The following is a 22,683-nucleotide window of genomic DNA, read 5'->3' on the forward strand; positions in this document are numbered from 1 at the left end:
CTTGTCCTGAAATTTCGTGCTTTGTTTACTTAATTTCTGTTTCCCCCCCTCCTTATAACATGTGAGGGATATTGCAACAGAGGTAACTTGTTTAGGATATGGCTACAACAACTACCAGCCGCCATCATTACATTCTGTTTCCACAGTTAAAAGGCAGTACAGTGGAACCTCAGGCCTCTTGCGGTGGCGGCACGGTGGCCATGGGAGGCCCCATTAGCTAAAGTGGTACCTCAGGTTAAGAACAGTTTCAGGTTAAGAACAGGCCTCCAGAACGAATTATGTTCTTCACCCAAGGTACCACTGTATGTCCTTAAAAACCAGCTTCTGGCAACCACGAGCAAGTAGAGTGCTGTTGCACTTTGGTGCTGCTTTGGGGCTTCCAGTGGACATCTGATTAGCCTCTGGCTGGACTAGATGGGTGACTGGCCTGATCTAGCAGGCTCTTCTTATATTCCTATGGCAATATACTCTGCATTGGATAAGACAGGGCAGCCAACAATGACATATTCGGTTGCTTTTGATTTCTATTTGCATTTCCTACAAGTGTCCGCCTTGGTGGTCTTTATTATTCCGGAGCCCCGTTCGCATCCTAAAGCGAACGCAACCCGTGTCTGTGTGTCTGCGCATGCGTGGGTCGCGACTCGCCGCTTCCACGCATGCACGTGACGTCATTTTGAGTGTCTGTGCATGCGCGAGCGCAACCCGAAGCTACGTCAACCCGAGGTATGACTGTATCCCTGGCAAGAGGAAGGTAATCAACTCACTCATCACTGAGGTTCTTTCCAGAAAGCAAAAACTATAGCTACAAGGATTTAAGACGATTCCCAAAATTCTCCCCTCTCTGCATAGACCCCTTGAATACTGCTGATGATCTTGGTGACCCATCTAATTACAGTGGTACCTTGGGTTAAGAACTTAATTCGTTCTGGAGGTCCGTTCTTAACCTGAAGCAGCATTTTAGCTAATGGGGCCTCCTGCTGCCCCTGCGCCGCTACTGCACGATTTCTGTTCTCATCCTGAAGCAAAGTTCTTAACCCGAGGTAATATTTCTGGGTTAGCAGAGTCTGTAACCTGAAGCATCTGTAACCTGAAGCATATGTAACCCGAGGTACCACTGTATTTTTCTTCAGGTTGTAGCAATTGTCATATGCTGTGTGGTATGTGCTTTTTATTGTATGTTACTGTACTGCAATTTGAATTCTATGGAAGGCAAATATGTAACAATTTGCCTTCCATAAAATTCAAACTGCAATATAATAAAGTACAGTGTAAGATACTGAATATGAAAAATCAATAACATTATTTAACACGGACACATTGCGGAGCAAATAAATGAATCTCATGGACCAGTTTTGGAACTCCTAATCTAAGTTGTACAACAACAGACCCTGAAAATGCAATAATGTAATGTGGTCTGCGCCGTAAATGTTCACTGGGATGGTAAGCTGCTCCCCCAGGGTGTTTCAGAAATAGTCTATTTAGGCTGTGAAGTGGGTTAAACACTCAGCCGCTGAGGCAATTTGATGAATTCAAGCTGATGCCCTTTATGATTGAATTCAAAAGTCAGATTCGGAGGGATGGAGTCCCGCTTGGATTGGAGAAGGAAAGTTGGATAGATTCCCTTATGCAGGGATGTTCTGGCCTTTGGGATTTGGATTTGGGTCAGGGGGAGATTGGAGTCGTAGAGGCCTTTAGCCTCGAAGGGACTTTGAAACATGCTCTGAAATATCTTTTGGATTTTAGTTTTGACTATGGAGAATGGGCTGACTTGTTGAGAAGGAACAAAGGCATTGTTAGGTTGGAGTTTCCCCGAGACCTACTCCTCAGTGCCAAAGGAAGGAAACTGAGAACAAGTTCAGCAGAAGATAAAGTAAAGTGTATGCATAAATATGAAGAAGATCTGCAGAAGGGACATGGAAAAGAGTTAAGAGCCTCGGACAGAAGATCACCAGGTTGATGGACTATATGGAACTGATAGAAAGGACTGACAGAATCCGAGACCAGGGAGAAGAGATGGTGGAAAAAGATTGGGGGAAAAATTAAAAATTTATTTAGAGAAATATTGTAAAATTAATGAATGTTAGGAAATTGTTGGAATGAAATTACATGGCTTTAGTAGAAACATTATAAGGAGTTGAGTACAAATAAGTTTTAGGGTTTTGATAAGATAAGGTTAAAATAAATTAAGATAATTAAATGACAGAAATCAGTGAAAGGTGGAAAGGATTTGCTGAAATAATTAATAACTAGAATACAAAAAAGGGAGGTGTGAGGAGGTCGAGGAAATAAGTTAATGAAATATATTGATAAATATTGGATGTTTTTTTAATTGTTTTTGTTTGATGTATTGTGTTTTTTGGTTTTTTTATGTACTGTAATGTATTGATCTGTATTGTTTATTCTTTTTTCTTCTTACTTTTTTTGTAATCTTTAAACCTTTAATAAATATTATTTAAAAAATAAATAAATACTCAGCCGCTACAGAAAACTGCCATTCACCCTGTGGTTTCCAGGACAAATGGTGGCTCTCCGCTATTTTGTCTTTATTCCGTTTTTGGCCACAGACAATGTATTTTAGATATATGTCTAAGTGTTCAAAGCATGATTATCCCTATCTCGCCAATGTGCCGATCCCTTCTTTTTAGCTTTCTGAGCAGCTATGTTATCCAGCGCACAGAAGAACTGTCATCTGAATATTAACAACTTGGCAACAGTTGATAAGTGTCGGTTCCTGCAGTCTATTCCCTTGTCAGAAGCACAGCTGCACATTCTCAAAAACAATCCTACCAACTACCAACAGTCAGCAAGATAGCAAGTGCTGATAGCATACGCCTGTTGTTTGCAGAGCGGTTCTAGTGGTGGGAACATAAATGAACATTTGCACTAACAGGTTTCTATTTGGTTTGCTGCTAAATTTGTTGCCTCTGGTCAGGCCAAGAAAGAAGGCATAAAGGAAGGCTTTCTATTTGCATTTATTTAATTAATTTATATCTCACACTTCTTCATGAAGGAGCCTATCCCCACTCCTTTTAAAGTTTCCATACTAGCCCTTCCCAAGTTTTATTGTACTAGGCTTTCTGGGCTGCATGGATGATGATGATGATAATAATAATAATAATAATAATAATTTTATTTATATCCCGCCCTCCCCAGCCAAAGCCAGGCTCAGAGCGGCTAATAGCAATAAAAGTAACACAGCATTCTAAAATCAATATTCTAAAATCAAATGGCAACCAATGGGCTAGAGTTCTATGAGGATCACGGGGATACACTCCCAATGTATTTCATCTGGCTTTGAAGAAAATGCTGCAGAATTTAAGAGTTAAAAGCAGCTACCAAGGAACATGGCAGAGACTGGATTTTTTGTCAGTTTTTCCCCCTGACTCATTTTGTAATAGTAACATCTCTTGCAGGTTGTTGTACGATTATCGCTAGGTTACTCTTCATTAAAGTCTGAGGAGAGGAAGCCTACGTCAAGCCTAGGAAAATAGATAAATGCTGACATCTTGTGGGAGAGAATATCATGATTCAACCCTTTTCTATTCTTCAGTGAAAGGGGAACCTTCAGAAACTGATTCATCAAGCAGCAGCAAGATGTGGTCGAATTAAAGGAAGCGGTGCTGAGTTAATTCAGACGCTATCTGGATGTTTTGGTTTTTTAAAAAGAAATAATAGGGGCAGAAGTTGCTGTCACATCCTTCACGATTCAATTCTACCCCATTATCTTCCTATATACATAAAAATGTAAGGCTATCATCACACAGCCCCACTGGAGGATTTGTAGGGCCCAGTGGCATAGAGTGGGGGGTGCAGGGGGGGCCGGCCGCACCGGGCGCAACATTTGGGGGGGGGGCGCGCTCGCACTCGCAGCTCTCTGCCCCTACCTGGCTCACTCACTCTCTCTCACTGCAGTGCTGGCTGTGCGAATCCGATCCGAGCCGCCGCCCACTGTGGAGGGGGGGGTGCCAGGCGTGCGGTGCGGTGCAGTGCGGAGAGAGAGCGAGGGACTATCTGGGGGAGGGACAGTGCAGCGGGGGGCGCAAATTACTTGCCTTGCCCCGGGTGCTGATAACCCACGCTACGCCACTGGTAGGGCCACATCTCAGTCCTGGAATTGCATGAAGTCAGGTTGTGGGAGGGGAGCAAAAGTGGTTTTAAATTGGGCTATTTGAACAACTGTGTTTCAAACAACAGGGATGAAGGGATACAGAGGAGCTGTGAAGGCATATAGGGACTTGGGAGTTGTGATGGGATGGGACATTTTTGTGAGGTGTAAAGGGAGGAAGTGAGTTGGTATGGGGGGCTGGCAGCCCCTAGTTATTTTATACAGATATACGTATGAGTGAGATCACACAGCTCTCTTTCTTATATTCATCAGACCCTGGAGCAGCAAATTTTGATCAGAACCAGTTTTTGGAAAGGATGGTTAATTTGGATGAGGGTATTCAAGCTAAAAGGGACGTGGGCGGTGCTGTGGGTTAAACCACAGAGCCTAGGACTTGCCGATCAGAAGGTCGGCGGTTCGAATCCCCGCAACGGGGTGAGCGCCCGTTGTTCGGTCCCTGCTCCTGCCCACCTAGCAGTTCGAAAACATGTCAAAGTGCAAGTAGATAAATAGGTACCGCTCCGGCGGGAAGGTAAACGGCGTTTCCGTGCGCTGCTCTGGTTCGCCAGAAGCGGCTTAGTCATGCTGGCCACATGACCCGGAAGCTGTCTGTGGACAAACGCCGGCTCCATCGGCCAATAAAGCGAGATGAGCGCCGCAACCCCAGAGTCGGTCACGACTGGACCTAATGGTCAAGCTAAAGTTAAATCTAAGTGGTTTTACTAGAGTTTAAAGAAAAGGAGTTGTTTATGGCCTTCAAGATACACATACCATTCATATCTCACTGGAAGAAGTTTTATCAGTCAGGTTTACGATCTGAATACAAGCTGGACCTTTTCTGTGATCCACTTCCATGTCAACTGCATCAAAGATTATGGAGAACAATCTGCAAAAAGAATTATGAAGTGGTTGCCCAATTTTGGTATTGATGAAATGCTGACCAACATCTTCTCCTAAAATAACAGCCGTGACCAGCGGTTTTAATAATATTTTTTATCAGTTCATCTCTTTCCACATTAGCTTCTGTAAGTGTCCAATATGTATTTACATAAGCGCATCATTTTCTTTCAGAGGTTTTCACTTCGATTGATTCTCCATTTGAAGCAAGACTTCCTTCCGATGTGCTTCAATTTCCTTAAGCAGCTCTTCCTTTTCCTTGAAGTAATTCCGGAACCATGCTATATGTTCTACCTTTTCTTGAACGCTTAAGTATGGGTTTTTGGAAAGTCCACAGGTTACAAGTTCCATGAAATGGCGAATTGATTCCTCCTTGGGGAAGTCTTCCAAGTATTTATCCAGAAATATATGCTCATAAAATTCCGCATCATCTTCAAGTCCTAACAAAGTCAACCACAATAACTGTCAGATCACTGCAAAATTAACAGTTAAGCTGTTAGCCAGAGAATGAACACAGAAAAGGTTTAGTGGAATTTATCTTCCATATATACCATCCCCTTCCTTGCCACCATTATTTTGTCCCAGAAAATGTTGAAATTGCAAAATATGTATAAAGTGGGATCCAAACTTAGCCATACTTACAATAAACTCACTGATCAATGGGACTGAGTCATGACTAACATGAATTCCATTGATTTCAGTGGAGCTACTCCAATTCATTTCCAATTCATTTTATTGAGTCATGTAATTTATTCCAGTCACAGAACTAATTTGCTTCACCAAGAATTAAAGATTCTCTGACCAAGTCATGATATGCCTATGAATTTTGTTTCACTAAATCAATTTAGCAAAACACCAGAATTAGAAAATGCATCACTAAATGGCTTAAAAGCTTGTTATCCATATTAATTGATATTCCTGAACTTTAAAAAGCCATCTTGATGTTTTAAGTCTTTTAAAATGCAAAACAGCTTTAAAATTCAGTGTAACAACTGACTGGTTAGGGGGAAGAAAGGCTTTTAAAGTATTTTGAGGCAAACCACTGCTCTGCTGCATTGCTCCTGGTAATTTAAATTTACTATGCTTCTACCAACTATAATAAGATTATGGCCCCGCTTGTGACTGAACTGCAAAGTGTATTTATTATTTGATAGGCCAGGCGCATCCAACGGGTAGATTGTGATCTACCGGTGGATCACTGGACATCTATGGTAGATCACTGGCTCCCCCCAAAGCAGCTCGACAACTTTGGTTCCCCAAAAATAAGCTTTTTTCCTTGCAGTCCTAAAAAACAGGGCTTTCCTCCTCCCTAAAAACACTTTGACCTGAACCCCTCCAAAAAAGTGCTTTCCTTCCTAAAAAACGCTCAACAACTTTGACTTTTTCACTGCCAGTTTTTAACTTTGTGAGTAGATCGCAGCCTCTTGGGAGTTGGCCCCCAAGATGTGTGAATTGTGTTCATTTGGAAGTACTGTGTTTTCAGCTCCCTTCAATGAATGGGTAGAAGATATGTACAAAGTTGCAGCTCTTGAACCAGCTGCATACAAACGTAGACTTGCCATGGAAAATTTTATGATATTTGGAATTCACTTCTATAAACACTGCATTAGGCTAAGTTTAGGTTAGCTACAATAACCATCATGTAATATTTATACTGGGACGCGGGTGGCGCTGTGGGTTAAAGCCTCAGTGCCTAGGGCTTGCCAATTGAAAGGTCGGCGGTTCGAATCCCCGCAGCAGGGTGCGCTCCCGTTGTTCGGTCCCAGCGCCTGCCAACCTAGCAGTTCGAAAGCACTCTCGGGTGCAAGTAGATAAATAGGGACCACTTACTAGCGGGAAGGTAAACGGCGTTTCTGTGTGCGGCTCTGACTTGCCAGAGCAGCGATGTCACGCTGGCCACGTGACCCGGAAGTGTCTTCGGACAGCGCTGGCCCCCGGCCTCTTTGAGTGAGATGGGCGCACAACCCTAGAGTCTGTCAAGACTGGCCCGTACGGGCAGGGGTACCTTTACCTTTACCTTTAATATTTATACTGTTTTTGTTTTGTTTTTTTACACAGGTTTTTTTTTATTCTATTCTTTTCATCTCTTATTTTGCCTTGTACACTTATAATTTTATACTTCATTTTTTCCCATAAAGATTATAAAAACAAAACAACAAAACCTAGTATGAAACTTCCAAGAGCAATTCCTCACATCTTTGATAAATTAGTACAGTACAACCTTCCCCATCGTGGTGCCCTCCACATATTCTGAACTACAATTCCCACCAAGCCCTGTGCTGGCTAAAGCTGATGAAGAGTTATAGTCCAAAATTTCTGAAGAAAATGCCGAAGAAAGCAAAACCGGACAAGCCAAGAACTTTTCAAGGCACATACCAGCTTCGTTGTTGATGGGAAATTCCCATAGTTTCCCCTCCTTAGTCCACTGTATCATCTCCTCAAAGCCATTCTGAGGTCCTTGCTGACAGACAGCCTCAATTTCTTTAGCAAGCTCCAGATCCCAAAGTGTTGGTGGTGTCACTGTTTATAAAAGGAAACAAATAAGCCAACAAGCCAAGATTTGCCATTCAATTGCTGCTAGCTGGAGATGAAAAAAAAAACAATCAGGATTGCTAACTTTTTTTAAATGATATTTATTAAAAGTTTTATAATTACAGAAGAGAAAAAACGAAAAAACACAGTATATATATAAAAAAGAGAAAAAAATAAAAAAATTAAGAAATACATCAAAAAAGTAAAAAAAAATAAGACAATACCTCCACCCCACTAGAGAAAAAACAAAAACATTTAAAAACACATCCATTTTTCACAACTCTATCCTTCAATGACTTATTTCCACGACCTCCTCCCACCTCCCTTTTTTGTATTCCAGTTAATAATTAAGTCAGCAAATCCTTTCCATCTTCCACTGCTTACTATCGTTTAATTATCTTAATCTATTTTAACCTTATCTTCCTATCAAAATCTTAAAATTTATCTATACTTCAATCTAAAAAAAACCACCTTAAATCTTAAATCCTAAAATCTTAAATCCTTATCATATTTCTACTAAAGTCATATAAGTTCATTCCACCATCTCCCAAATCCGCCATTACCAGAAGCGCCAACCCGGAAGTCCATCCAGGATTGCTAACTTTAACAAAACCCAGAAGAGCTGCAGTTTCAAAAGTCTGTACTAGCTGCTTCTTTGTGCTGCTGCAATATAAGCCCATTCAGTGCCAGAATTATGAAAACAAACTTATTCTCAGGTCATAATATTAAAAACAAGGAGTTGCCTTTTCAGCACATGGCTTTTTCTCCTCATTTTCCACACAGAGTTGCCTGTACTTTACTAGCCTCAAGACTGGTTGGGTTAACAGAAATCACAATATTTTCAGAATCTGGCATGAAAGGGAATGGGTGTTCGCTTGATATCATTGTTACTATTATATGGAACAGGAGCACAGTATAGAAAAAGTTGTCATATGCTTCAGTCCCAATGAAAGGTCCCCATTTTCTCCGAATTAGGTCCACAGTACCTAGTTCAACATAAACGTCGAAGGACTTAATTACCTGGAAACAAAATAATGTATCAGGAATTTCACCCGTCTCTCTTCTAAGAAAGTTGGGATACAATTGGGCAGTTCTAGTAATACAGATTTTGTGGATTGTGAATTCCACATGTAAGTAACTGAATGTATTCAAAAGTGTGAAAGAGCTTGAGGGAGGTTGATGAGAGACCCTCAGGAACCCCCCCCCCCCAAAATCCCATCTAACCCCAGAAACAAACCTTTACAACAACTTAGGATCAAATACTTGGATTCATAATAAATCATATATTTCTCCCCAATTCAGATTGGAGGAAAAGCTAGTATTTAGCACTTCTAGACAAATTTTATACACGTTGTGTTAACTGTGTGCAACTAATATAAGAAAATTGGCAGCTTTCTTTGGCACAATCTAGTAAATAGTAAAAAGCCAATTAAGTTCAATGAGCTCTATTTCTACTATGTACAGCCAGGACGGTGATCAACAGCTAGCTAGTGGCCCAGATTCTGAGCTCCCGCAGGTCCTGTGGATCAGGGTTTGATGGGGGTGAGACCTCCCACCCAACAATCACCTGTCAATCATTTTGTCAGGTGACCCAACTTCAAAGGAAAGCGTTGGACGCATGCTCTAAAGGTGCTTCCAATTCTCCCTTTGCAGCCAGGAATGTGCAGTGTTGACTGCAAACCCAGCTTTTTGTACCACATGGATGTGCAGCTTTAAGCTGGCCGCCCAAAACATACCAACGAAATCGCCACAAAGGTTGAGCTGCACACAAAGATTCACAGACGATTATTAATTCTTTCCAGCATCAAAATTATTCATTTTACAGTGAGGCAGCTTTGAGAACCAGATTCCATTAAGAATTTCATCTTTTCTAAGCTACGGAGACATAGCACACAAGCCACTTCCCTAGGGCAACACTGTCTTGCCACAGGTTGAGTTTTGTTATATTAAATTATCTTGTTTGCTTTTTTGTTCCTACCATTTTTCAACTCACCTGTTTCAAGTGCTTCTTCTGTTTCAGAAGTAGGAGTAAAAATATCAAGTCTTTTCCCTGAAAACAGTCCTTTTCTAGGAAAAAAAATAGGGGGGGGGGTCTATTAAAATAGCAGTAATAGTGTAATAGCAGAGACATCACCTTGCCAACAAAGGTCTGTATAGTTAAAGCCATGGTTTTTCTAGTAGTGATGTATGGAAGTGAGAGCTGGACCATAAAGAAGGCTGATCGCCGAAGAATTGATGCTTTTGAATTACGGTGCTGGAGGAGACTCTGGAGAGTCCCGTGGACTGCAAGAAGATCAAACTTATCCATTCTTAAGGAAATCAGCCCTGAGTGCTCACTGGAAGGACAGATCCTGAAGCTGAAGCTCCAGTACTTTGGCCACCTCATGAGAAGAGAAGACTCCCTGGAAAAGTCCCTGATGTTGGGAAACATGGAGGGCACAAGGAGATGGGGACAACAGAAGACGAGATGGTTGGATAGTGTTCTCGAAGCTACAAACATGAGTCTGACCAAACTGCGGGAGGCAGTGGAAGACAGGAGTGTCTGGCGTGCTCTGGTCCATGGGGTCACGAAGAGTCGGACACGACTAAACAACAACAACAAGTGTTCTGCCTAGGGTTCCACTGTGAATCTGTATTGCACAAACCCAGGTGAGTTCCTAAATGTGATGCCAGAATATGCACTTACTGAACAGCCTGTTTATACTACTTTGTGTATAGAGCCAGTGTGGTGTAGTGGTTAAGAGCGGTAGTCTCGTAAGTCTGGGGAACCGGGTTCGCGTCTCCGCTCCTCCACATGCAGCTGCTGGGTGACCTTGGGCCAGTCACACTTCTTTGAAGTCTCTCAGCCCCACTCACCTCACAGAGTGCTTGTTATGGGGGAGGAAGGGAAAGGAGAATGTTAGCCGCTTTGAGACTCCTTAAAGGGAGTGAAAGGCAGGATATCAAATCCAAACTCTTCTTCTTCTTCTCTTCTTTTTCCTGTTCTTAATGAACAAAACAATCTCCTAGCCCTTATGACTACAAAGATGCACTTGCAAGTACACAGGCAATGAATGATAAAACTTCAAAAAACCAGAGGGCTTGTTGAATAAGAAGATTCCCAGTGGTTGAGGGCAGGATTCATCAGCCTGCATTGCTCTGTACTCTCCAAACAAATGCAAGTAAAGTTATTTACCAAGACTACTAACATTTCAAAAGTTGTTTATAAAATTGTTTTTAGGCCAAAACAGTGCTCCACTTCTCAGAGGTAGTGAGCCCAGAACTACATAGGAATTTGTTATTATTTATATTTATTACCCGCCCAGGACCCAGTGTAACTCACAACAATCCAAACTTCAGCATGAAAAGCAAACTAGTCACAGGAATAGGGTGGGTCCCCAAAACACATGTCTCATGCGTCAAAGGCCAAGTATTCATCATATGGTGGAAGGCATATAATGAAGGTGGCAGGTGTAACCCCTGTAGGGAGGGAATTTGACAACAGAGGAGCTGCCACAGAGAATGCCTTCTCCTGGTCAACAACACCTAAACTTCTTAGGGTACAACCGCAGCAAGAATTCTGTTAGCAAAGAATTGGAAAACACAAGAAGTACCAACAGTGGAAGATTGGCAGATGAAGCTGATGGACTTTTCGGAGCTAGCCGACCTGAATGGAAGAGTCTGCGACCGGAAGGAGGAGGAGTACCAGGAAGAATGGACGGAATTTAAAGACTATTTAGTTAAATATGTTAAAATAACTTAACTGGAAAAGCTTGCAAATATTAGATAGGCTTAGGATTAAAAAGGATAGGATTTAAGATGTTTAAAGCTAAATTAGAAAGAATGAAAGATGTTAAGTGATCGAGTTAATTTTTTGAGAAAATTGATTTTGGAAAACTGTTAAAAGGACATATAATGAAATTCAACCAAGGGGATTTGAGTAAGTCACTTAATAATGTTACCAAGATTCAAACAGGATGTATGTATGTTTGTTTAATTTTTTTGGAAAATTAATAAAAATAAATGAAAATAAATAAACAAACTTCTTAGGGCATTGGAATTCCCAAGAAGGCCCCTCTCTGCTGATCTTAACACCCAAGGGGGGTCGTAGGATAGGTCTTTCAGACTAAATGCTCTGGATGTCATCTGAACTCAAACACAGCACAGTCCACCTCCATCGTTTTGCCCGGACACTGAGGTCCAGCTCCGAGGGCCTTCTGGCGGTTCCCTCACAGCGAGAGGCCAAGTTACAGGGAACCAGGCAGAGGGCCTTCTCAGTAGTGGCGCCCACCCTGTGGAATGCCCTCCCATCAGATGGCAAAGCGATAAACAGCTACCTGACATTCAGAAGACATCTGAAGGCAGCCCTGTTCAGGGAAGTTTTTAATGTGTGACATTTTAGTGTATTTTTCATCTTTGTTGGAGGCCGCCCAGAGTGGCTGGGGAGGCCCAGCCAGATGGGCGGGGTACAAATAATAAATTATTATTATTATTACTATTATTATTCAGCATCTTTCACTGAATGTGCCAACTGGCATTTGACCATCACCATATAACCCCTTTTGAGTGTAACAAAGATGCTTTCTATCAGGAAGTAGAATATGCCAAGGAAAACTAGGAGAAGTACCTTCTCATTCTACCAGCAAGTGTTCTGTCATGCATATAACCTCGTCCATCATCATCAAACCGAATTTGATTGGTTGGGCTAGCAGCATCCCTTGCCGGTGGATTTCTCCCAATCTTCATGTTTGCAACGATGTTGCTGAAATTAAGATCAGTGTCTGTTAAGCAACATGCTCAGTACAGCCCAGCAATACTCTTTTCACATTATCTACCTTCCTGTGATATTCGGTTACGTTAAAAACCCCCCACACACCCCGTATCTCCCACCTGTTTCCCAGTTTAACAAAATAATTCTCAGTTTACAATATAATTAGGTAAAGGTAAAGGGACCCCTGACCATTAGGTCCAGTCGTGGCCGACTTTGGGGTTGCGGTGCTCATCTCGCTTTATTGGCCAAGGGAGCCGGCGTACAGCTTCCAGGTCATGTGGCCAGCATGACTAAGCCGCTTCTGGCAAACCAGAACAGTGCACAGAAACAACGTTTACCTTCCTGCCAGAGCGGTACCTATTTATCTACTTGCACTTTGACGTGCTTTCGAACTGCTAGGTTGGCAAGAGCTGGGACAGATCAACAGCTCACCCCGTCACGGGGATTCAAACCGCCGACCTTCTGATCGGCAAGTCCTAGGCTCTGTGGTTTAACCCACAGCGCCACCCGCATCCCTACAATATAATTAGCCTGCAGTAAAACGCTTAAGGTTGCCATCCACACCCCTGAACCAATCACCCAAAGCAACAATGTCACGGGGTGCTCCACTCCCTAAAAATCTTGCTAGAACTAGAACATGGATTTCCTCCACATGTCAACTGAGACATATAGCTGTTACAAGGGCATGACTTCTAAAACGTCTGGACTGCTATAGAGAAAGCCTTGCTCTCCCCCCCCCCCCCGATGTTTTGTTTTCTAACAACAGATCTGCAAAGGTGGTGAAGGAAGAGAGCATTCGTGGGAAGAATTTGTTTCCTAGATATGCAGATTGCAGACTTTGAAGGGCATTGTAGGTCAGTAAGAGCGTATTAGGAAGAATTCAGCATAGGGCTATGACAAACACAAACATTTAAGCTTGCCAGACAGAACAATACCCCCTTTCCTCTAACTGTGTCTTGTTCTGGAGATTCTCCCCAAACCCCAGAACCAAGGAGTGGCATAGGGAGGGGAAAGCCTTATTGCACTAGCAAAAGCCCTTGCTAGCAGAACTTGTTAATTTAATCTTGTACACTGAATTGAGAATGGATGCCAACAGATAATCGGTGCAGCTATGCATGATTTTAGATGAAAGTTTCCTTTTATTCACTGTCATCTACTGTAAAGGCCTTTGGCTACATACAATAAAACTGACTCTCTCACCAGTTCAGCTACATCAACGCAGTTTGACTATACACATACGTCCCAACTTCTGAGAAGAATTAAGAGCTTTACATCAAGCAAAACCTCCGACTAGTGAAGGAAGCAGCACACAGAACACTTTGAAACAGCCAATTCTCAAGTAGAGAAAGGGATCTAGGCTATATGTGATGGCATAGCTAGTCCTAAGCACTAGTCAACACATTCTCAAGGGTCATAAAAGTAAAACTGCAGGAGTGACAAGCAGGCAGTGCCTCAGGCTTAGGCTCCACCTGGCTGGCTGGTAAGACCTGTAAATTACTTCCCCTCCAGGTGAAGCAGTTCAGGTAGTTCACAGGCCCCCTCATCACCCAATTGTTTCCAGTCAACAACAGCATGTTGACTGCAATGGCAGCAGAGAAGTGAACCACATTTGCCACTATCACCACCATATCAAAACCTTGCTAAAACACTGGCTCCCAGTACATTTCCGAGCACAATTCAAAGTGTTGGTGCTGACCGTTAAAGCCCTAAAAGGCCTCGGTCCAGTATACCTGAAGGAGCGTCTCCACCTCCATTGTTCTGCCCGGACACTGAGGTCCAGCGCCGAGGGCCTTCTGGCGGTTCCCTCGCTGCGAGAAGCCAAGTTACAGGGAACCAGGCAGAGGGCCTTCTCGGTAGTGGCACCCGCCCTGTAGAACGCCCTCCCACCATAGAGAAAAATAACTACCCAACTTTTAGAAGACATCTAAAGGCAGCCCTGTTTAGGGAAGCTTTTAATGTTTAATAGGTTATTGTATTTTAGTGTTTTGTTGGAAGCCGCCCAGAGTGGCTGGGGAAACCCAGCCAGATGGGCGGGGTATAAATAATAAATTATATTATTATTATTATTATTATTATTATTATTATTATTATTATTGCTATGAGCTCTGCGGCACGATCTGTGAGTTTCAGTGCAACATTCTGTTGCTCCTGTTCAAGCCATTTTACTTTCTCATCTCACAATGGTAAAATGGGTTTCTGTGTATAGATGTGCTAGAGGAGTGATGGGGGGGGGCGGAATAGGAGGCTCTGCACTTCCTTAATTCTTGCACAAAAATATGGGTGTCTGTGTAAAACATCCTACTGCTCCCTCAGAACACATGTCTTCGCTGGTAGCAGACAATAGCACACAAATGCAAGGCAGGATCAAGAATGAAGGGGAGATTTAATTGTGATGGCTGACAAAAGTAAGCAGACAGGGGCTGAAAAATGCCTCCTCGGTAGACACCATTTGTAGGCCTAGGTGGTCACAAGGTAGAGAGAAATGGGTTTGGAGGCAGGGTTTCCTTTGGCGTGTGATTGCTAAACCACACACTGCATCTCTTCAGTGGGTATTTTGAGGGTAAGGGGGAGAAGGCCAATGAGGCCTACTAATGTAAGGGCCAAACCTTCAACAGACAAGGAGCAATTGCCTCTTAACACACAGTTCAGACAACTCCAAGTGAGACTGTAGCAAAAGTGTCAAAATCACAATGATCCAAGGTGGTTTATGATGATCAAGAGCTGTCTAGAACACCGGCCAGGATATGACAAGTATACAGGATTTAAATAAATACTTGGGCAAAGAGAATGATAATTATTTTATCTCTGACAGTAAGCAGATTGCAAATTCTGAACATATACACACAAAAAGACTCTGATTTGAATATATTTGACAAAAATGTTCTTGGAAAATATTTAAAAAGAATACTTCTCCAGAAGTATCAGATTTGAATATCTTTATGGCAGCAAAAGCCAGGATAGCACAGCCTGATGTTTGAATGCTTTCCGTACTCAACAATGAAATGAAATTCAATCATTTCTTTAGATTCTGACTGTGGAAAAAAACAAGAGTGCTAGACTCTGCTCTTGTTGTTGTCATCACTTGTGGTCAGTGTGATGACCAAATCAGAAAAAAATCACAGTTAAGTTGACCTGGCAAGGATGGTACAGTTTGCTTCCTTCATCATGTGGCTATCCGTGCATCTTTCTTGGCAGTCATAGTAACAAGCAGAGCAAACTCCTTTGAAAGAAGCTCTTCTTTCCTCCAAGCAAAATGTTACTGCCTTGCAACATGCCTCACTTTCTGTGGACAGACTAAACCTCTGAGCTGGAAGTCAACAAAATACATGTTACATGGACAAGGCCCAGATTTCTTGCTTGAGGGGTGGGGTGGGGGTGGGATTCATCAGATCATTAAATCTGTCAAACTGGATCGTAAAGATCACGAATTTCTTGGAATAATAACTATCACCTTTAATGTGAAGGCTGGGACGTTCAGGATGTCTCCTAAATTCTAGATTTTGTTTGTAATGAAGCTCAACCCTTTGATGTTTTTGTAAAATGACGCCATAATTTCCACTCACTGAGAGAAACCTCATTCCTCCTCAAAATTCTGCACTGTTGTTATTTCCATTTAGCAAACATTCAGCGCTTCCTGCTCTGCAAAACAAACTGATGGATGAAGACTCTGTAAAGCAGTGACACCCACTGGTAATACATGCTACTACAAACGGAGAACAGCTTAGCTAGGATTTACTGGCAGAAAGCTCCCTTTCCAAATGGTGTTTTTTGTTTGCTTTTTGTCCCAGCACTTTCCCTGGGAAAACCTGCATTTTACCACTGAAACAGAGCAAATGGCAAACCCTAGTGCCATTTGATCTGATTCGGCAGTAAAGCATGTGTTTTCCTAAGGAAAGTGCAGGCCAGGGACAAAAACCAAACCGCCCGGACACAGGTCTTTTAAGTGCGGACCTCTGCCTGGGAAGTGTAGCACAAAAGGAAGTGCTGAATGAGCCCATAATGAAGAAGGTACAGCAGTGATCCCCTTCTTTATATTTGAAAAGGTAACTGGCCCTTATGAAAGAGGGTTGTGCAATAGACCTAACCTACTTGGTACTTAAAATGGGATTGGTGGATATTAACACAGCCACTGTTTTATTTGATAGGGAACTATAATGGAGAAGTGCCAAAAGATTTTGCTAACAGGCAAATATTTAAGTTGGATAAGAGCAACCAGTAGTGCCCAGTAACAAAACCTTTTTTATGCATCATTCTTATTACTGACAGTTAGGAGGGAAATAAGAGAATTCTAATAAAATATGGGGATGTCATTGAGTTAGGAAACACTGCTATTATACCTTCCAAAGGAATAGCTTAAAAATTCTGCTAGCCTTTCAGGTGCCACAAGGTACTGTTATTCTTACTGCTAATATATAGTATCTGGACTGGAGATTAGGCACTATTAAAGGGATTATCTCAAACTGGAAAAATAGAAATGGAATGAAATTTCATAGCACAAGTGTGGTCCCCATGAGTATAGAGAAAACCTGGAGATCTGGCAGGAGTTGCTTATAACTAATGGCTGTGAATCATGATTGTGATACTTCTGTTCACAAGCATCATGTGTGCGACAGTTCATCTTAAGACAGGAAGCAGCCATGGTTTTGAAATACTGACAAAGCTACTCCATAAATTTGTGTTTAAATGTTGCTTCTCTTGAACAGCTAAAACAAAAAATAGGATGTTTATTGTGTATTCAAAACATTAGGGACAAAGGTGGCGCTGTGGTCTAAACCAGGCATCCCCAAACTTTGGCCCTCCAGATGTTTTGGACTACAGTTCCCATCATCCCTGACCACTGGTCCTGTTAGCTAGGGATCATGGGAGTTGTAGGCCAAAACATCTGGAGGGCCGCAGGTTGGGGATGACTGGTCTAAACCATCGAGCCTCTTGGGCCTGCCGACTGTAAGGTAAGCAGTTCAAATCTGCACAATGGAAGGAGCTCTTGTTGCTTTGTCCCAGCTCCTGCCAACCTAGCAGTTTGAAAGTATACCAGCGCAAGTAAATAAATAGGAACTGCTGCGGCGGGAAGGTAAACAGCATTTCTGTGCACTCTGGCACTCATCATGGTATCCCGTTGTGCCAGAAACAATTTAGTCATACTGGCCACATGACCCAGAAAAGCTGTCAGTGGACAAGCGCCAACTCCCTGGGCCTGAAAGCGGAGATGAGTGCCACCCCCCTAAGTCAAATTTGACTGGACTTAACCATCCAGGGCCTTTTACCTTAACCTATTCAAAGCATCATAATAAAACCAAAAAATTCTATGTATAAAGCCACTTACAGTCCTTCATCTCCAAAAGCAGGGTTCACATTTCAAAGCAAAACAAAGCAAATACAGTGGTACCTCGGGTTACATACGCTTCAGGTTACAGACTCTGCCAACCCAGAAATAGTGCTTCAGGTTAAGAACTTTGCTTCAGGATGAGAACAGAAATTGTGCTCTGGGAACATGGCAGCAGTGGGAGGCCCCATTAGCTAAAGTGGTGCTTCAGGTTAAGAACAGTTTCAGGTTAAGAATGGACCTCTGGAACGAAGTACTTAACCTGAGGTACCACTGTATGCAGGCATTTATGATATGTAAAATGAACCATGGAAAGTGCAGAAGGGAAGTCACTGATATCTTAAGGATGTAAAAATGAGTACTTTAAATTGTAAATCAGAAAATTTAAATATATACATATATACACACACCTGTGTGTGTGTGTGTATACACATATACACACACACACAGATACACACAGACCTCCGGAACGAATTAAGTACTTAACCCGAGGTACCACTGTATCAGCAACCTCCTTCATTTTGTGTTTTGACCAACAGTGTGACAAATATCACAATATACTATTGGGAACAGCATGTAGTTTGCAAACCTTATGTCAGTTACTTCTTCGCTTTTACGTGCATCACTGACTTCCTTCTGCTTTTTCAGTAGTTGAACCAATTCTGAAACTGTCCTTTTCCTGTCAAAAGGGAGGGACGATGCAACAGCAGAGGCTGCTGCCACCAGCTCTGGATTGAGGGTTTCACTGTTGGAATAACAACAACAACTTATTTATTCATTCATATATACATACATACATACATACCCACCCCACCCATCCAGCTGGGTTTCCCTAGCTACTCTGGGCAGCTCCCAACAGATTAAAAACAGAATAAAACATCAAATATTTAAAACTTCCCTAAACAGAGCTGCCTTCAGATGTCTTCTAAAAGTCAGATAGTTGTTTATTTCCTTGACATCTGATGGGAGGCCGTTTCACAGGGCGGGTGCCACCACCGAGAAAGCGCTTTGTCTGGTTCCCTATAACCTCACATCTCGCAGCGAGGGAACCGCCAGAAGGCCCTCGGAGCTGGACCTCAGTGTCTCGGCAGAACGATGGGGGTGGAGACGCTACTTCAGGTATACTGGGCCGAAACAGATTAAAAGAACAGGTGCTATTTTTTCTTTGTTCATTTGTTTCCCACATTGTATTCATATGAAAATAGACACAGTTAGACAAGCTACTGTGTAATTACTACATGTTTTCTAATACTGCCTATTTTTATACAGCTAATAAAGTAGAAGAAAGCATGTTTTGTGGACTCAAGTTTGTAAGTACCTGCTAAAATATCAACATGATCCCCCTAGGCTCATGATCTAGGCTCCTAGGCTCATGATCTCATGATATCGCTGGGCTGCAGCAACATGATCCCCCTAGGCTCATGATCTAGGCTCCTAGGCTAGCGACATGCAGCGACATGATCCCCCTAGGCTCATGATCTAGGCTCCTAGGCTCATGATATCGCTGGGCTGCAACACGTAGCATCCCTGACTATTGGCTATGCTGCCTGGGGTTGATGGATGTTGAGAATCCAACAACTGAAGAGCTTAACCGGGATAGCTCCTTTCTGCACTGCTGAGGTAATGTGGGAGAAGCCCACTCTCTTAAGCTTTTTCACACACCAGCATTGCCAATATCTAGGAGGATAGTAAGCCGGTAAGATACAATCTAAATCAAATCCCTTATGAATACACAGTGGAAGTGAGGAACAGGTTTAAGGATTTAGATTTGCTGGACAGAGTGCCTGAAGAACTATGGATGGAGGCTCGTAATACAGGAGGCAGCAACGAAAACCATCCCAATGAAAAGGAAATGCAAGAAAGCAAAGTGGCTGTCCAACAAGGCCTTACAAATAGCGGGGGAGAGGAGGCAAGGAAAATGCGAGGGAGATAGTGAAAGATACAGGAAATCGAATGCAGATTTCCAAAAAATAGCAAGGAGAGACAAGAAGGCCTTCTTAAACGAGCAATGCAAAGAAATAGAGGAAAACAACAGAATGGGAAGAACCAGAGATCTGTTCAAGAAAACTGGAGATATGAAAGGAACATTTCGTACAAAGATTACCATAATAAAGGACAAAAGTGGTAAGGACCTAACAGAAGCAGAAGACATCAAGAAGACGAAGAGTCGGACACGACTAAACGACTAAACAACAACAACAAAGGAGGATAGTTCATAATGTATTATCTAGGACCAACAAATAAGCCACTTTCTACAGAAAAACCAAAAAAGGGGGCATAAATGGGAGGTCCCTCCTCTCAGCCTTTTACAAAAGTGGTTCACTCAGTCTGAAAGGGAGAGAACTCATGACTATTGTTGCCCTTTTATCAAGCATTCCATATTTTTCTCTAAGAGTTGATAACATTCTTAGCTACACCTCCCAATGAATGTACTTTCCAAAATCCATGCTACTTATGGACAAGAGAGAATGAGAGACACACATCCAGAGATTTACCTCTTAGCTTTGTCTTCTGTGGCTTTCTGGAACATGCTACTTGTACTCTCCATATTTTCTGGCAAGTTCGTTGTTTGATCCTTAACCTTCTGGGCTTTCAACATCTGGAACTTCTTCTTTGTACTGATTTCTACTTTCATTTCACTAATGATATTTAGCAAATTCTTCTTTGTGGTTGCTTGCTGTTTCTTCTCCTGGTTTGGTGAAGTTTCTGTATCTTTGATATTGACTGGAGGAGTAGGGTCATCTTCTTTGGTACACAAAACAGGGCTGGTGCCTAAGTACTTGTGCGTCTTACTAAAATGATATGGAAAGTGGGGGTTATTATTATTATTATTACTCATTTCTATACCACTTTATATTTTTAATCTGAAAGGGGTTGACAACCTAAATTAACATATCGAATAAAACAACAGGGAATAAAACATTACTGAAGAAAGTCAAATATAAAGCAACACAATTAACAGGAAATTAAAATATTTTATCTTGAAGATTTCAAAATAAATCATTACAAAGCAGGTCAACAGCAGAATGCACATTTAAAACAGCATAATTAACAAGCAAATAAAATATTGGCCACTCAGAAATTCTGTTCTACAATCTAATTCCCATGGCAAATGAAGACATGGTAGCACCAAGTACAACAAGACTGCAGTGCTTGAGGCCCAGATTCAACCAACCCAACACATTAGTAGTGGAAGGCAGTGCAAGACCTTCTCCACTAGTAGTAGTTTGGATTTCATATCCCGCTTTATCACTACCTGAAGGAGTATAGTACTGTACAGCATTTCCCAAACTTGGATCTCCAGCCGTTGCTGGACTACAACTCCCACAATCACTATCTGGCAGTACCAGAGCTGATGGGAACTGTAGTCCAAAGCAGATGGAGAACAGAGTTTGGGAAACGCTGCCCTTGTACAACAACAACAACATTGTTGTTGTTGTTATTGGGACGTGGGTGGCGCTGTGGGTTAAACCACAGAGCCTGGGACTTGCCAATCAGAAGGTTGGCGGTTCGAATCCCTGCAACGGGGTGAGCTCCTGTTGTTTGGTCCCTGCTCCTGCCAACCTAGCAGTTTGAAAGAACGTCAAAGTGCAAGTAGATAAATAGGTACCGCTCCGACGGGAAGGCAAACGGCGTTTCCGTGCACTGCTCTGGTTCGCCAGAAGCGGCTTAGTCATGCTGGCCACATGACCCAGAAGCTGTACGCCGGCTCCCTCGGCCAATAAAGCGAGATGAGAACCACAACCCCAGAGTCGTCCGTGACTGGACCTAATGGTCAGGGGCCCCTTTACCTAATTCTCTGAAGGCCGGCACACATTTTACAGTGGTGGGCATGTTTGTTGCATTTCCCTCATCAAAAGTATGAAGCTGGGGGAGACATGTATCTGAATACTTGTACAGTGGTACCTCGGGTTACGTACCTAATTCGTTCCAGTGGTCCGTACTTAACCTGAAACTGTTCTTAACCTGAAGCACCACTTTAGCTAATGGGGCCTCCTGCTGCTGCCGTGCCGCTGGAGCACGATTTCTGTTCTCATCCTGAAGCAAAGTTCTTAACCTGAAGCACTATTTCTGGGTTAGCGGAGTCTGTAACCTGAAGCGTATGTAACCTGAAGTGTATGTAACCAGAGGTACCACTGTAGGAGTGGAAGGAAGTGCAAGACCTTCTCCACTAGTAGTAGAAGAGGAGGAGTTTGGATTTGATATCCCGCTTTATCACTACCTGAAGGAGTACAGTACGGTGGTGCCTCGCAAGACGAAATTAATTCGTTCTGCGAGTTTTTTCGTCTTGCGAAGCACCACTGTGTATTGACAGTTTCCCATAGGAATGCATTTGCGGTTTTTAAAAAAAGGCGCAAGACGTTTCGTCTTGCAAAGCAAGCCCATAGGGAAATCCGTCTTGCAAAGCAACTCAGAAAACGAAAAACTCTTTCGTCTTGCGAGTTTTTTGTCTTCCGAGGCTTTCGTCTTGCGAGGTACCACTGTACAGTGTTTACCAAACTTGGATCTCCAGCTGTTGCTGGACTACAACTCACACGATCACTATCTGGCAGTACCGGGGATGGTGGGAACTGTAGTCCAAAGCAGATGGAGACATGAGTTTGGGAAATGCTGCCCTTGTACTACTACTACAACAACAACACACACACACACACACACCCCCCGCCCATCAGGCTGGGTTTCCCCACTCTGGGGTGCTTCCAGCAAAATATTAAAATACAGTATTAAAAGCTTCCCTAAACAGGGCTTTCCTCCCTCCTCCAATTTCTGTGTGCTGCACATATCCTGAGGGAGAAATTTGGGTGTCCTTGGGAGAGGAGCGCGGAGTCTCAGCCTCCCCAGGTGAGGAGTCGCCTTCCCACCCTCCGCAGCCGTACCTGCCCCAAGGCACGGCCCTCTGCAGCCGCGCTCCCGGGCGAAGGCCAGCGCAGAAGCTCCCGGGAAGGAGGACGCTCCTCCGCCACATTGTTCCCCAGAGCAACGAGGAGGCCGACGGAGCAGCTCGCTCCCCCACCACTTCCGGTCCGCTGCCGTTAACCGTCCCGCGTCCTAAGGCACTTCCGGAGTAAAGCGTCG

General features: G+C 42.9%; 1 protein-coding gene and 1 long non-coding RNA gene across 2 annotated transcripts in view; one reads left to right on the forward strand and one right to left on the reverse strand.

Annotated features, from left to right (window-relative positions):
• The window catches only part of LOC310675278, a 147,811-nt gene that overhangs the window by 58,793 nt on the left and 66,335 nt on the right, over positions 1–22,683 (forward strand). The window lies entirely within an intron of this gene.
• On the reverse strand, positions 5,084–22,653 carry MRPS31 (mitochondrial ribosomal protein S31). The gene is made up of 7 exons (XM_083435439.1): positions 22,485–22,653; positions 20,103–20,399; positions 18,197–18,352; positions 12,141–12,275; positions 9,528–9,601; positions 7,379–7,522; positions 5,084–5,442 (listed from the first exon to the last, which is right to left on the reverse strand). Exons 1-7 carry the CDS (start codon positions 22,571–22,573, stop codon positions 5,183–5,185), a joined length of 1,155 nt encoding a protein of 384 aa, XP_083291565.1. The 5' UTR covers positions 22,574–22,653; the 3' UTR covers positions 5,084–5,182.

The sequence above is a fragment of the Podarcis tiliguerta genome, assembly GCF_965153285.1.
Source record: "Podarcis tiliguerta genome assembly, chromosome: 3".
Lineage (NCBI taxonomy): Eukaryota > Metazoa > Chordata > Lepidosauria > Squamata > Lacertidae > Podarcis > Podarcis tiliguerta.